This window comes from Dendropsophus ebraccatus, chromosome 2 (genome assembly GCF_027789765.1).
Source record: "Dendropsophus ebraccatus isolate aDenEbr1 chromosome 2, aDenEbr1.pat, whole genome shotgun sequence".
In the NCBI taxonomy this organism is placed as follows: Eukaryota; Metazoa; Chordata; class Amphibia; order Anura; family Hylidae; genus Dendropsophus; species Dendropsophus ebraccatus.
This window is the reverse complement of record NC_091455.1, coordinates 152,404,108-152,420,704: the sequence shown is the minus strand read 5'-3', so window position 1 is coordinate 152,420,704 and position 16,597 is coordinate 152,404,108. Positions and strand designations below refer to the sequence as shown.

At 39.7% G+C, this 16,597-nt stretch overlaps 1 protein-coding gene across 1 annotated transcript in view; it reads left to right on the top strand.

Annotated features, from left to right (window-relative positions):
* The window catches only part of ADCY1 (adenylate cyclase 1), a 240,049-nt gene extending 231,233 nt beyond the window's left edge, over positions 1-8,816 (top strand). The window contains exons 18-20 of the mRNA XM_069959698.1: positions 6,065-6,179; positions 6,677-6,801; positions 8,478-8,816. Of these exons, the coding sequence (XP_069815799.1) occupies positions 6,065-6,179; positions 6,677-6,801; positions 8,478-8,816 (579 nt within the window). The remainder of the gene's footprint in view (positions 1-6,064; positions 6,180-6,676; positions 6,802-8,477) is intronic.
* The last annotated feature ends 7,781 nt before the right edge of the window (positions 8,817-16,597 follow it).

Below are 16,597 nucleotides of genomic sequence, written 5' to 3'. Positions count from 1 at the left end.
CCAAATGTAGTCTTCAAATGCCCCAGATTTATCAATGAGGCGTAGGCTGTTTGATAAATCTGTTGTATCTAAACACCATGTTGATCGACTATGGGTTTGCTTAAAGTGCAGCAGAATTTTAAACCACGTTTTGGTGCATTTTTGGTGCACAGAGGTCAGAAAAAAGCTATGAAAAAAAGTTCTAAGTGAAATTTGACACAGCGCCAACCAGTGGTATAAAAGCTACCATAGTGCAAAGAACCACTGTCTTTATTTTAGGGACTAGTGACACATCACTGTTCATATACTTTAGATGGTTTTGGACATAGTCCTTTTATATATTCTGAAGGTTGTTTTGTGCACCTAATAGTTTCTACTTTGCTGGATGGGACTGTTATGGTATACAATGGCATAAATGTATTTCCACATTTATTCCTCATATTGAAGGGGGCTAAAGGAATGTCGTATGGCCAATCATTATATTAAAAAAAAAAAAAAAAAATGTCACCATAGCCCAACAGGCGCTCCTTTATCGTGTGAAAAAAAAATCCAGTTTGCTACATACTATATTGTAGTATTGACTATAATAAGGATCTGCTTCCACACATAAGACCTGAATGCTATTCACAATGAAACCTGTAGACAGTGATATCTATAGGCAAATGTCTCCCTTTTAGGACTACACAGCGTCACTTGTCTTCTGTATGCTGCCAAAGATAAGAAGACGAACACAACTAGAACATTTTTTTCACAGTTTCATGTGAAAATGTAATACAAATACCATAGTAGGGTTGTCTTCAAAACAACTTCATTCTGCCAACTCCAGTCCTTTGCAGGCATGAAGAAGGACCTATGAGTCATTCAGATGTCCTGAAAGTCAGTGGGTCCTCCTATCTTGGACCCTGCCATGTGTCTAGACATCAAGTTAGGGCCACAGTGGGAATATTTTTGGTCGCAGGATACTTTTTATTTTTTTTTTTGCAGAAATGAATAGTCCAGGCGATTTTAAGAAACGTTGTAATTGGGTTTATTAGCCGAAAAATTTATTTTTATCATGAAAAAGCAGTTTGAAGCTCTCCCCCTGTCTTCATTGTTCTCCTATGGAGAGAGGGAAATAAGACACCAAAACAGGACAACAAAGAGTTAAATAAAAGCAACACCGGGCTCTCTCCTCTGATGTCACCACTGACCTCTGAATAGCTCCCCCCCCCTGAGTAATCCTTTGTTCTCTGTTCTCTGCTGCTGACATTTCTCCTTCATTCCCCCCCCCCCCTTCCCTTTTTCATAGCACAGAGAGGATACGTCTGATTGAGATTTCCTGATTCTGAGCAGTGGATGACAGAAAGGAGAGTAGGAGGGACCTGGGAAAAGGCTTTTTAAATGCAGATAATGGCATACCGTATTTTTCGCTTTATAAGACGCACTTTTTTTCCTCCCAAAGTGGGAGGAAAAACTAAGTGCGTCCTATAAAGCGAAGACGGCTCCCGCCCGCCCCCTGTATTGCCGCTCACTATGCATATGCATAGTGAGCGGCCCTGAGCGACCCCCTCCGCCCGCCTAGCCCGCCCCTTCTATCGCCGCTCAGCTGAGCCGATCAGAAGCCCGGAAAAGTGCAATGAGCAGCACTTTCCTGGGCTCCTGATCGGCTAAGCGGCGATGGAGGGGGCTGGCTGGGCGGGCGGAGGGGGTCGCTGTCCTACTCACCTCTCCGCCGGCCCCAGCAGCTCCTCTCCCGACACTCCGGTCTCCCGTCATCCTCCGGGCACAGGCAGCGGGGTACAGAGACGCTGCCTGTGTCCCGGAAGTGTTCTGCAGCTGCAGTCTCTCTGTTCCCCGCTGCCTGTGCCGGAGGATGACGGGAGACCGGAGTGTCGGGAGAGGAGCTGCTGGGGCCGGCGGACAGGTGAGTAGCCTGTTTGTTGTTTTTCTGGTTGCAGGGGGATTGGCTACTATGGGGGGCACTATATGGGGGCATTGGCTACTATATGGGGGCACTGTATTGGGGCATTGGCTACCATGGGGGCACTGGCTACTATATGGGGACACTGTATGGGGGCATTGGCTACTATGGGGGGCACTGGGTACAATGGGGGCATTGGCTACTACGTGGGGGCATTGGCTACTATATGGGGACACTGTATGGGGGCATTGGCTACTATGGGGGGCATTGGCTACTACGTGGGGGCATTGGCTACTATGTGGGGGCATTGGCTACTATGTGGGGGCATTGGCTACTATGGGGGGCACTATATGGGGGCATTGGCTACTATATGGGGCATTGGATACTATGTGGGGCATTGGATACTATGTGGGGCACTATATGGGGGCATTGGCACCAATCACACTGCTGCTATCTCCAAACTGTGACAATGAGCAAAATATTTTTTTTTCTATTTTTCCCCCTTAAAATCAGGAGTGCGTCTTATCAAAAGGTGCGTCCTATAAACAGGGCTCCAGATGGCGACCAAAATGGTCGCCAATGCGACTGACTTTTTGCAAATGGCGCCCAGATTTATTAATCTGGGCGCCATTTGCGACTGGCCCCGGCGGCGGCGCGCTGTCTCTTTAAGATGCGCGGCTGACGCGCGGCTGCCGGGGGTGTCCCGTCCTATCCCCGGCAGCGCGGCGCATCAGTGAGCTGCCTGGGGCCCTGACTTCCGGCACAGGAAGCGCACGTCAGAGACGCTTCCTGTGTCAGAAGTCACAGCCCCGGCGTACAGAGAGCTCACTGATGCGCCGCGCTGCCGGGGATAGGACGGGACACCCCCGGCAGCCGCGCATCAGCCGGGGACAGCGTCCGAAGAAAAAGAGGATCACCGGGGGAGCGGGTTGTCAGGTGAGTTTGTGTGTTTGTTTTTTTTAAATATTGCTTAGCATAGAGGAAAGGGGGGGGGCTTTATAATGGGGGGAAGAGAAGGGGGGGCATCTATAATGGGGGGAGAAGAGGGGCCATCTTCAAGGGGGGGAGAGGGGGCCATCTATAATGGGGGGGGGGAGAGGGGGCATCTATAAGGTGAGGGGGTATCTATAAGGGGGGGAGAAGAGGGGGCATCTATAATGGGGGGGAGAAGAGGGGGTATCTATAATGGGGGGAGGAGGGGGCATCTATAATGGGGGGAGAAGAGGGGGTATCTATAATGGGGGGAGAAGAGGGGGTATCTATAATGGGGGGAGAAGAGGGGGTATCTATAATGGGGGGAGAAGAGGGGGTATCTATAATGGGGGGGAGAAGAGGGGGTATCTATAATGGGGGGGAGAAGAGGGGGTATCTATAATGGGGGGGAGGAGGGGGCATCTATAATGGGGGGGGAGAGGGGGCATCTATAAGGTGAGGGGGAATCTATAAGGGGGGAGAAGAGGGGGCATCTATAATGGGGGGGAGAAGAGGGGGTATCTATAATGGGGGGGAGGAGGGGGCATCTATAATGGGGGGGGGAGAGGGGGCATCTATAATGGGGGGGGAGAGGGGGCATCTATAAGGTGAGGGGGAATCTATAAGGGGGGGATAAGAGGGGGTATCTATAATGGGGGGGAGAAGAGGGGGTATCTATAATGGGGGGAGAGGGGGCCATCTATAAGGGGAGGGGGTATCTATAAGGGGGGGAGAAGAGGGGGCATCTATAATGGGGGGAGAGGGGGCATCTATAATGGGGGGGAGGAGGGGGAATCTATAATGGGGGGGAGGAGGGGGCATCTATAATTCGGGGGAGGAGGGGGCATCTATAATGGGGGTAGAGGGGGTCATCTATAAGGGGAGGGGGCCATCTATAAGTGTAGGGCAAACTGGCTGCAGACACTGGGAGATAGATATATGCACAATTATTATTATCAGGGCCCCTCAGGTGTCTGTATTGTAGGGGGTCACTTGCATTAGTCACTAGGTGAGAGATATACCTATCTATATACACATCTTGTGGGGGGTCACTATGGCTGCAGTCATAAGTCTAGCTCAGTATGTATAGACTGTTGCAAGCTTTTAAAGGGAACCTGTCACCCCCCGTGCCGGGGTGACAGGCTCCCAACCCCCCGTTAGAGCCCCCTATATTCACCTCATGGCGCCGGGTCCCGCTTCTGAAGATGGTTGGGTCACGGAGATCTCAGCCGCTGCAGCCCGGCGCGCACACTGAGAGATGAGTCCAACGCTCATAGAGAATGACGGAGCGCTGGACTCTCCCGTCATTCTCTATGAGCGTTGGACTCATCTCTCAGCGCGCGCGCCGGGCTGCAGCGGCTGAGATCTCCGTGACCCGACCATCTTCAGAAGCGGGACCCGGCGCCATGAGGTGAATATAGGGGGCTCTAACGGGGGGTTGGGAGCCTGTCACCCCGGCACCGGGGGTGACAGGTTCCCTTTAAGTTCAAGTTCAGAAGAGTAAGCCTCATTAAAAGGCTAGCCAAGTGAGGCTGAAGTACTGAGTCAGACTGGATATGGTTGTCAGACTGGATATGGTTGTCAGACTGTATATGGTTGTCAGACTGTATATGGTTGTCAAGTTGCAAGTTTCCATGTTGAACGTTTTCAAACTAAGAAAAGAAAGAATCTAAAGGAGGAGGAGGAGGAGGAGGAGGAGGAGGCTGCCGTGGCCTCTGCACACAGTAAGTCCCATTTAACATAACATTAATTTTACATGGTTTAAAATGTTGGCGACCAAATATTCTATTTGGCGCCTAAATTTTTCAGGTTAGGAGCCAATGGCTCCTAGGTAAATTTTTTAGTCTGGAGCCCTGTATAAAGCGAAAAATACGGTATTTGCCTAATAAACCCAATTACAAAGTTTCTTAAAATCGCCTGGACTATTGATTCATGACAGTGACTCTTTAAGTGATAAGTTCTGGGGTGTGCTTTTCATTTTCATGTGTGCAGCACAACTAAACTGTCTTTAAATTGACACATTGGTGGAAAAATGGAAATTTACATTTATTTTACTAACTTTGCACTACTTTGATCTTACTATTTTGGTCAAAATACTCCACACTTAGATATGTTGCCTAAGGGTTCTAGTTTCAAAATGTAGTCATGGGTGGTGGTGGTGGGGGTTCTATTGTTCTGGCAGCTTAATATCTTGACAAGGTGCATTGGGGACTGAAAGATTTTTAAGCACAATTGACACTCTGAAAGCTGTTGGATGCTTCTGCAAACTTGACTAGGTGTACATAAATAAACACAAATATTTTAAATTAATTAAAATTCATGTTAAATTTTTTCAAATTACCTTTTTTTCTTAAACCAGTTTTAGTTTACTAACATAGGCTTTGTTCATACAACGTAAAAAATTGAGAAAAGGCGCCAGATTTTGATATTTAAAAAAAGTTTGTTTTTGCCGCAATTTAACTGACAGCATTGAAGTCAATGGGAAGACGAACGTCCAATGCACACAGTGTATTGAATAACGGACATTTCTACCGCGGACGTCAAAATAATGAACATGATCATTATTCTTGGATGTTTTTTGTAAACAGCAGACGTTTTTTATTAGTAGTTCACACACAGTTTTTCTTTTGTCACCATTCTTTCTCCATTTTTACTATTAAATTCAATGGACTTTTCAATTGAGCCACACCCAAAGTCCAAATAGTAATCCCAAACTAGTATAATGCACTAAGGAGAGGCCAGGCTGCTAAATGACGTCCATTATCTTACACTCGAAATAACGGATGTCATTTTAAACAGAGCTGAAAAAACGTTGTGTGAACATAGCCATATAGTTAAAAATGAAACAATTTAAAGATGTTGTGCCATTTTTGCTTTTTAAGTCACTGTAAGAAAATTGCATTTTTATTTTTTTTTGCAACTTAAAAGTACAATATGTGAAAAACATAGTCTATAAATTATTTATGGAACACTCTTATAAAGTTAACCATACCACATTTTCATAAATGGTGATGTAGATTAAGTAACTTTACTCTTTATATTTTTGTAAATTTGGGGTGGAGGTTGTTGACTTTTATGTGTGTAGTCAAACTGACATGTTATCTTGGTTTTTCAGGTCAGAACAAATACAAAAATTATTTTATAGTTTTAAGTTTTATTATGGTTAGTACTAGTCATGTAATTTCATTCCGGTCATTGTCTTCCTATTCACAGGCAAAAAAATCTATTTATTCTCATCTAAGCACTCTTGCAGATTTTTCTATTGAGATGTTTGATGTCCTTGATGAGATCAACTATCAGTCTTACAATGATTTTGTTCTAAGAGTGGGTAAGATTAAAGTAACAGTATTTTTACATTTTAAACAACTCTGCTTGATCTTCTTAATGTTAAAAAAGACACACACAAACAAAGAACAAACTTTAAAACCTTACTGTCATTAAAGTTAACTTTTGACATTTTGTACAGACATGTCAAAAGTTAATATCTGCTCCAAGTCATTTACAGTTTTTGCAATTTCAGGTAAACATGTAAAATATTACTTTGACTACTTCCTGAAAGTCAGCTGATAAAATTAGGGCTATGTTCACACATTTGTTTGTATTTTTGGACGGCCGTCATTTTGAGGCAAAAATATAGTTGTACTTTTAACTCAAAAAGACGACTGAAAACATTGTGTGAACATAGCTTAGAGCCATATAAAAATACTATTGCTGTGGACTATGTCTCAGATAAGAAATGAGGATAGAGTGTGCATGTCATGAACTTATTCTGTTTCCGATTTTATGTTTATTGCATGTTAACAGTGTGTCAAAAAATTCTTTCAGGTATCAATGTTGGCCCTGTAGTTGCAGGAGTTATTGGTGCCCGGCGTCCCCAATATGATATTTGGGGCAATACAGTTAATGTTGCTAGCAGAATGGACAGCACAGGGGTACAAGGGAAAATTCAGGTAACGTGTTATGTGTATTTTCTATTATTTAATTTTTTTTTTGTGATTTAACCCCTTGCCGAAAAATTATGTTCTAGGTACGTCATGTGGAGCAGGAAGTTCCTTCAACATAACGTTCCTGGAACATCATGCTTTCCCTGTCTCCCCCCTGCTGTCCCTAGCCCCAATCGGGCAGCAGGAGGAGGCTGTCTCCCACAGCATCCTCGCACTGCCACTGCCCAGAGGGGAGCCACGCTTCCCCCCAGGCAGTTAACCCCATAGCCATCCTAAAAACATCCTTTAACATCCTAAAAAGTACAGTAAAAGGATGCTCACCATAAAGTAGACAGGTTGTAGATGTTGCAGTAATAATTAGTTTATTTGGCATGACTTTCATTTTTAGGAAAAGAGAATTTTGAATATAAAGAAACGTAAATTTTGCAAATTTACACTCCTGTCACTGTCAGATTGGGACAGAGTCTTGATCGTTTTCCCTGACTGCCGAAGGAGTACCACCTCTGTGTAGTCAACTTGGGGATCTTCACTTAGAGTCTGCCCCAGGCAGGCTGTATGTGCAGATTGACAATAACATTAATCAGTGCTATGCAATGACATAGCACTAAACATTATAAGCAATCTAGTAAGTGTATGAAATAGTCCCCTGGGTACTTAAAAAGTGTGTGTGGGGGGGAGGGTATTTAAAAAAAAAAAGTTATAAAAATATGACATAGTCCCTCCCCCAATAAAAATTTAATTTACTCCTTTACCATTTTATATATCAAACACATAAAGATAAATAAATAAACATATTATACATTATTGCGTGTGTAGCAAAAAGATAAAAAAATGAAGAGCAAAATTTTTTCTTTTCCAACCAGTATTGACAATATTAAGAAAGGAAAAAACCACTAGAATGTACTCACTCTTTTGGAGCGGAGTTGCGACATCACTCCCCCTCTTTCCAGGATTGCCTACAATGGTTACCTTCGGATGGGAAACCCAGAGGGAATGCCTCAAAATCTAAACCAAGGATATTTTGGGCATTATTTGAGGCGTGGTGAGGTCCCCACTCACCAAGTTTAAGTGGTATTGTACCAAGTGTGTGTGTTATCACAAGAGAACATTTTTTCTAATTTTCTAGGTAATTAGAAACTTTTTTCCTAATTTTTTAGGTAATGTAGCGTGCGTAATTGTCCGATCTATTAAAATATAACAATTGTGTTCCCATACGGTGAACGGCATAAACAAAAAGAGCAAAAAATGAATTGCTGATTTTAAAAATATATATATTACATAGCAGAAAAAAATTAATAAAGACCGATCAAAACATCCCAGCTGCACAAATATTGTTACAATGAAAACTAGAGATTGTGGCGCAAAAAAAAAGAAAGACCTAAAACAGTCCTGTGGGTTGAAAAATAAAAGTGCTATGGCTCTTAGTAGGCGAGGAGGAAAAAACTAAAATTAAAATTGCCTCTGTCCTTAAGGGTTTATAAACAATAGAAAAGAAAAGTATTGTTGTTTGTATAATTTTGACACTAAAACTTTAATAAAATGTGCTGTATTCTACCTATAGACTGCAGCTAAATGTGTTATGGCTAAAGTGTTAATGAAAGATGGTAGATAAGCAAAGAATGAGAAAAATATAATATAATATCATGTGCACTAAATTGCAACCAAAATCCTTTTGCTCCTAGGTAACTGAAGATGTTCATCGGATTTTAAACAGATGCAATTATGAATTTGTATGCCGGGGTAAAGTCAGTGTTAAAGGCAAAGGGGAAATGCTAACTTATTTCCTAGAAGGAAAAGTTGATGGAATAAATGCACAAACACGATCTTTGAACTTGGAACGGAAAATGTACCCATATGGTAGAACAAACATTCAAACAAAGCTGGGTACTAGCTGTCCATCAGTCACATCTTCAGCAAGTTTTGCGGTAAGCCCTACAACGGGTACTCTTCAACCTACAACATCTCATGCAAATCAGACTCTACATTATCTTCCCTCTGTGCCTGCAGTTGAAGAGGCATAAAACAAAGAATACTTGTTTGCGCCATCTACAGTGAGCTTAATGCAATTGCCTGTTCTTGTAATAAATAAGGGTTCAAGAGATGTCACAAAACCAAGGATAAATTACCCAACCAAAGAGAACTATGGGGACTGTAAGAATGGAAAAATTCAAGGGCTAACAATTGTGTTAGGTGTTCAGGGAATAATGGTCATGTTCTGGTTTCTAATGTCGGGTGACTGATTGAATGGGATATAAGAAAACCAAATTCAACCAACGATTGCATAATAATAACAAAAAAGTGTATGTTTATACTTTTACGACCTTTATAGGGGATACATTCATCAAAGGTACTTATTTATTTCAAGAGAGGTATTGGAAAATAACTGCAAAAATTAAATATTATTAGAGTAGAATCTATTTTACAAGAGATAATTAATTTTCCCTTTTGAATGTACTCCTAGTATGTTTGTTTAGGCACCAACACATTTTTTTAGGTTCATGTCATGATGCTTTCCTAGGACTTCCACTTTTTATTCATTTAGAATGACTAATTTGAAGGTGCTAATATTTTAAAAGTTAGATCACTTTTAAAACTTAGATCACACAGGATACTTTTGCACACACTGAAGGAAGTTGTATTGTTTTGTCTAGGTACGGAAGGATTGCTTAATCTTTCCATGCTATTACATGTGTCTTTGCATGAAACTTTGATAATTTTACAGCAGCAAAATGAGGAAAATGATTTGGACTCAGGGTTAGACAGGTAACTGAAAAGAGCTTAAATAAAAACTAAATCTAAGAGCTAAAATTCAAACTTAGGTGAAATATTTTAAGCACTGATGCAGTACTTGTGTTAATTTTGAAAATGTTTTTAAAAATTTACTATAAAGTTATGTTCACACGTGACTAAAATGTTGCAGATTTAATTAAAATTAATTTCAATAGAAAAGTCAAAATTTGCAAAAAGAACAAAAGTGCAGCATTTCAGTCTTGTGTAGGCATACCCTAATTGTAATACAAAAAGACTAAGCAACTGATGTCACTATAAAAACTTGCTTGCTCATTACTAATTATATTAAAGAGACTGTGGATGATGCAGCAGGGATTCAGTCCTCCATATATCCTTTAAAAGTCTGCTAATCACTCGAAAACTTAAATGGGCACTGTCACTAAAAAATAAAACAAAAAAAAGCAATCTTTTATATGTCAGAGATGTATCTAAAGTTTTTATTTAGTTATGGTCTGAGTGTTACAATTACAGATGATCAGTCTGTAGGACTGTCTCACTAGTATAACTCCTTACTCGGTCTTCTGATCGGGCACGGTTGGGATACTTGAACCCTGATGATTACCGTTTCCTGTGACACATATATATATATATTTACACGTGTCACAGGAAACGGTAATCATATATATATATATATATATATAATTTTTTTTTTTTTATGACGGGTACACATTAAGAGCATTTTATATTCTCCCTTGTAAAAGTCCCAGCAATGAACAAATGAGCAAATACTTACTGGCTGATCACGTATTTTATAAAGGCCTAAAAATTATGGTTAGACGACATAGCTGTATCTTGTGTAAACATGAAGTGCGCTGCCAACAATGATGAAAGTGAACAGCCGCACAACCTAGCTATCGTTCAGATAGCTGTTCATGCCAGTTATTGACCTATCACTTAGGTCCTTTTAATAAAAACTGATTAACTTGTACACAGTGGATCAGTGCTGGTATCAGGCTCTCTGCCTGCATAAAGAGATCTTTTATAATATACATCTTTCTTTTATAAATGATTTAAAGGGAACCTGTCACCTTGAAAGTACTAACTAAGCTGTTAGCGTCATGTTATAGAGCAGAAGGAGCTATACAGAAATATATATGCACTGGACTCTTTAACACAAATTGAGCAGGGATTTTAATTGACAAGATACAAGTTATACTTTTCTTAAAAAGATATCATCAAGCAGTTCTTCCTGCTTTATAATACGGTGTTGATAGTTTAGGGGTTATCCAGCAGGAAAAAAATTTCTTTCAAATCAACCGGTTTCATAAAGTTTTATATAGATTTGCAGTTTTTCTTCTATTTAAAAATCTTAAAGCGCAACTATAAAATATTTTGACCATTCAGTTTTAGTTAGCTTAGGTCATGATAAGACTTTTCGCAATATACATTAATAACCTAAAATGAACAGTTTTTTAAATACATAAGGCTGACTATGCCCTTATAGCCCTCTCTGGCTGTGACTTATTTCTGCATTCCTGCTGGACACGCCCCCTCCCTGCAGATCCGTCCTGAGTGTACGGACTCTGACAGGAGGATCAGATAACAGCCCTGACACAGACATAAACAAAACCTCCTCCCCCACCTCCTAGCAGCAGGTTCTCCCCCCTCCCCTCACAGAGGTGACTAAGCAGAGCTGAGAGTGTTATGTGTGAGGAGCAGCGCAGGGGAAGATATGGATGGAGGGACAAGTGTATCCAGTGCCACCATGACTACTGCATGAGGGAGAGTGGGTGAGTCATTGAGGGGAGGACTACAAGTCCCAGCACAACACAGCTGTAGTCCTTCCATAGTACATATAACATTCACTATCAGATGTCTGCAGCAGGTGCCCCCACCTCCATGGCTGACATTATCCTACAGTGTAATGAGAGCAGATGACTGTATCTAATCCCACTGTGTGTGATACCATCTGCTGGGGCTCTGGATCTAATCATACAGTGTGATACTGTATGCTGGGGCTGTATCTAATCCTGCTATGTGTGATACATCTGCTGAGGTGCTGGTCAGTGACTGGAGGGACCCAGCCAGGGAGATGAGGGATAGGCCAAGCCCACATTCAGTCAGCCAGAAGAAAAATTCATTTATTCCTCTGAGCCAAACAACTGGTGATATCTCAGTGAGCATACACGCTATCAGCGCAGTTTAGGGCTCTTTTTAAAGGGTAAAACATGGACTTTTTATTTGAGGAATTTCATTTTTTGACTACTGAAATTATAGTTGCGCTTTAAGTCTTCTCATACTGACATCTCTGTCCGAGAAAAGAACTGTCCAAAGCAGGAGAGGTTTTCTATGGGAATTTGCTGTTGCTCTGGACAGTTCCTGTCTCAGACAGAGGTGGCAGCAGAGCGCACAGAGTCAGACTGAAAAGAAAACACAATTTCTTGCAGGACATATAGCAACTGTTAAGTATGGGAAGACTTGAGATTTTAAAATAGAAGTAAATTACAAATCTTTATAACTTTCTGCAAACCAGTTGATTTGAAAGAAAAAGATTTTCATTTGCACTGGATAACCCTTTTAACCCCAAACAGGACCTTTTGCATACACACAGTGATTTATCTTAAGAATGCAGCATCTAATCCTTCATCAATATTCATGAGACTAGTGGCCTGTTTACATTTGACAGAACAGTCTTTTACATTCACACAAATTTGTTCTCAAATGTGAAGAGATTTTTTAACTATTACAACTATTCACTTTGCAAGCTCTGCAGTCTTATATATGGCCTTTCAGTTTTTGTTTAATTGTTTTAGTGCACATGTTTTGGACCTTAAGGGTGCATAATTTTTTTTACATTTTTTTTCACCACATTTCAAGCCATAGGGGGAGATTTATCAAAAGGTGTAAAATTTAGACTGGTGCAAACTGGCCACAGCAACCAATCACAGCTCCTCTTTCCTTTCACCCGAGCTGGAAGCTGAGCTGTGATTGTTTGCTGTGGGCAGTTTGCACCAGTCTAAATTTTACACCCTTTGATAAATCTCCCCCATAATGTTTATATTTTTTCATTCATATAGATGTTAGAGATCTTGTTTTTTTAATGGGACAAGCTGTATTTTTCAGTGTATTTTTCAATACATATATGATTAGTTTGCATAGATTTTTTTCAGGAGATGCATAATGAAAGCAAATGTTAGCCTTTTTTTGTTGTTTACTGGGTACTAAAAATAACAAAATAGCTTTACTCTATAGGCTTTAACAGTCTATGGCTATGTTCACATGCCATCAAAATGTCGTCTGTTTTTATTGGATGACCATCATTTAGTTTATAACGACCATTATTATAAAAATATTTTTTTACGGTGTGTGAACATAGCCTATAGAATTTTTTCTTTTATTGTGGCTATATGAAAGTTGAAGTCTTTATTGGTACTATTTAATACCAAACAGCTGTTATTATATGAATAACGTCCCTTGTTATAGAATAATGGCTATTATTTGTCATTACTTTCCACCCGTCCGTTAAAAAGGGCCATCATTTTGACTGTATATGAACATAGCCATATAGGGTACATGTAATTTATTGATTTATTTTCATGATTTAATTTTTATTTTATTATTATATTTTTTAGGGGGTTAACAAACAAAACAGCAATCCCTCCATTGTTTTTTTTTCTCCACAACATCCTTTTTTCCACCATTTGCCATGTAGTAAACATAACAAGTTAACATAGAAACATAGATGATTGTTGACAGCAAAAAACCACTGGGTCCTTCTTGTGTGCCCTTTTAGTATTTCCTTTCTTAACATCTTAGGGCTCACTGACACTGAGCAATAGACAAGGAATTTCTGCTTGAAGATTTCTGCTTGAAATTCCTCTTCTATTCTGCTCTGGCAGAATAGGAGCAGAATTCAAGGGAAATTTGAGCGGAATTCAAGCAGAATTTAAGCCCCATTGACTTCTATAGGATTCCTCTAGTGGAATTCGCCCAAAGAAGTGACATGTTACTTCTCTGGGCAGAAAGCAGATCCGTGACGGAAAGTTACGGACGGAAATTCTGCTGTGTGAAAAGCACAGTGCAAAGCCCATTGAAAACAAAGTGCTTTGCTCAATTTAAATGGACGGATTTTTGGGCTGAATTTTGGGCAGAATCTGATAGAAAATCTGCCTCTTTTGCTCAGTGTGCATGGATAGATTTATGTTTATCCTAAGCAGGTTTAAATTCCGTTATTGTAGATTGTGCCATGAAAAGGCACTCATTTCTGCCCACTCGTGGCTGACAAATTGTTAAATGTGAAAGGATCCTTATAAGCTTGCTGTCTTATGGGAGTAAAGAATCAAGTTTGTTATTGCAGCTGTCTGGCTCAAGTCTTTTGTCTTACCTACAGCATACTAGTATTTTAGTCGTTCTCCTCACTCTATCTGATACATCCACACAGAATCCCACTCTGGGCTTCGGCCCCAATATATTTTGCAAGTTTAAGTGCACAGGGGGAGATTTATCAAGCTGGTGTAAAGTAGAATTGTCTAAGCTGCCCTTAGCAACCAATCAGATTCCACCTTTCATGTTTCAAAGAATCTGTGAGGAATGAAAGGTGGAATCTGATTGGTTGCTAGGGGCAACTAAGACAATTCTACTTTACACCAGTTTGATAAATCTTCCTCATAGTTCTTATAGTACTTTTGACATTGTTTACCATAGTGACAGGATACAAAAGGTTACTGAATTGCAGTATATGAAATCCTATTTGAACAATGTAGTTTTCAAATAAGCTGCATACCCATGTTAATTTGAGAAAAAAATTTTTTTATCTAAACCACCTTTGAACTACTTTCACTAACCATAAAGCACAAGATCCCCTGTGTAAACCACATCTAATAGATTTATTTTGTTGTCCTGTTTAGCCATGTACTTCATTGTTTATATGCATATTTTCATTTTCAGCAAATATGCACATTAATACAAAGGGTTAATTAGCTTCCATTAGCTACTCTCCACTGTTACCAATCTAAATATATTAATAGTTTTTTTTGTGTACTTACACACATAAAAAGACACAGAAATTGAAGCTACAAAACCCTGGAAAGTAAATGTTAAGCTGACCTAAAATGCACACATAACATTCAAAACTTTGTTTTTTGTACTTCAAGGCTATGTTCCCACAATGGCAAAATGGCATTTGTTATAATGAACATTATTTGCGCATTTGTTCATGACGGCTGTCCAGAAAGATGGACGCAATTTTTACATTATGTGAACATAGCCTTAGTCTGCATTCTTACTGTGATACTTACTGTGTGTAGGCATTTGGTGAACAGTTAAATACTTTATGGCTATGTTCACACAACATCAAGAAAAAGAGAAAAGATGTCCGCCTCTTCTATTTAAAAAAACATCCGTTATTGTCGCAGTGTGATTGACTTCAATGCAATGCATTGAAGTCAATGGAATGATGGACGTTCAATGCACACAGTGTGTAAAACAGCGAAATGACAGACTTTTAAACTCAAAATGATGGACACAATTAAAAAAAAAAAACCGAGAGGAAAAAACGTTGGGTGAACATAGCCTATCACTATTTTGAAGTAAAAGCTCACAAAACTGTTGTGAGCTCCTCAAAAACAACAACAAGGACAAGCACAGATTAAAAAAAAAAAAAGGTTATACATCTGTATACTGTAAGGAGCCTTTTGTGTCCAGCAATAAATAGGCAAGTGCTAAATGTAACATATCTTTTCTAAATAATATTTTACCTCTCAGATCTTCCTTTCATCTATTTAATATCGAGCTTCCAAACAGGTTGAAGAAAAAACTTCCTTTACAATATTCAGTTCATATAATGCTTTCTTAGGCCTATCATGAAATAGCACCACAGAATCTTTTTAGGGTACATTACTACGCTGTGCTGTAGGATAGCACTTTATGGTCTGACAATCATACCTTTTCAGTGTACCTTATAGAACAAGATGCAGAGTAGGTGATACTATTATGCAAGATCTGATTTTTAATCTGTTTTTCACATATCCCATGGCACAAATTTTAGTACAAATTACCATTTGATTTCATCTAAAGTACCAGATTAGATTTAGGAAAATACATTTTTTGCTTTTATTATTTGAAGATGGTTGTTATCCATTAAAATGCTAACAAGGAAGGGTTGACCTCAAGCTTGTTTACCTATTCTTTTGTCATTTCTTTTTTTTACATGGATTCACTACTTGTTTTTCACTAAATGCACATAACTTGTTACAGCTTTTATTAAAGTAATTTCCCAAATAAGACTTTTGTGACATAGCTTGTAAGAGACCTGCCATTGAACTCTTTAGCTATGTATATATTGTGTTTGTTGTGTACACTTTATTGAGCTACAATCTGTTTTGTGAAAAAAATAGGACATGTCCTAGTGTGGATTGGATTAGCCAATAAAAGTCTATGGAATCCGTGACATTCGTGAAAAACATGGATCTAAGCAGTAGATTAGTTAATTTTTTTTTTTTTACCAGTTCAACATTTTTCTGGATGCAGATGCACTATGGATGCAATTAGGGACCATTTTTCACAGACCACAAAGTAAAAACAAAGCAGACCCAAATGCGGACCTGAAAAATCACTGAACGTGTGAATAAGGCCTAAGGGGTGAATTATCAAGCCTGTTATTGGCATTTTCTAGAAATTTAGCTTTAAAGATATTTTTATATTGATAAACCATTTCAAATTCTTTTGTGACCCAAAACATCCGCTATATAATTATTGATTGTATTTAGGCATTATTTGAAACATGCAAAGCAATGCTCGGAAATTAACAAAACCCTGCCATTCACTAAGGTTTTGGTTTACTATGTGGCAATGATTTTGAATTTTTTTTATTTAAGTGATCCAAAAAACAACGGAGACATGTGATGCGCTCTCTCAGACCCACGCCAACGTGTTTCCGGTACGTCACGTACCCTTAATCATGGCTGGTTAAGTCATGATTAAGGGTACGTGATGTACCGGAAATGTTTTGGCATGGGTCTGAGAGAGCGCATCACATGTCTCCGTTGTTTTTTGGATCACTTAAATAAAGCAA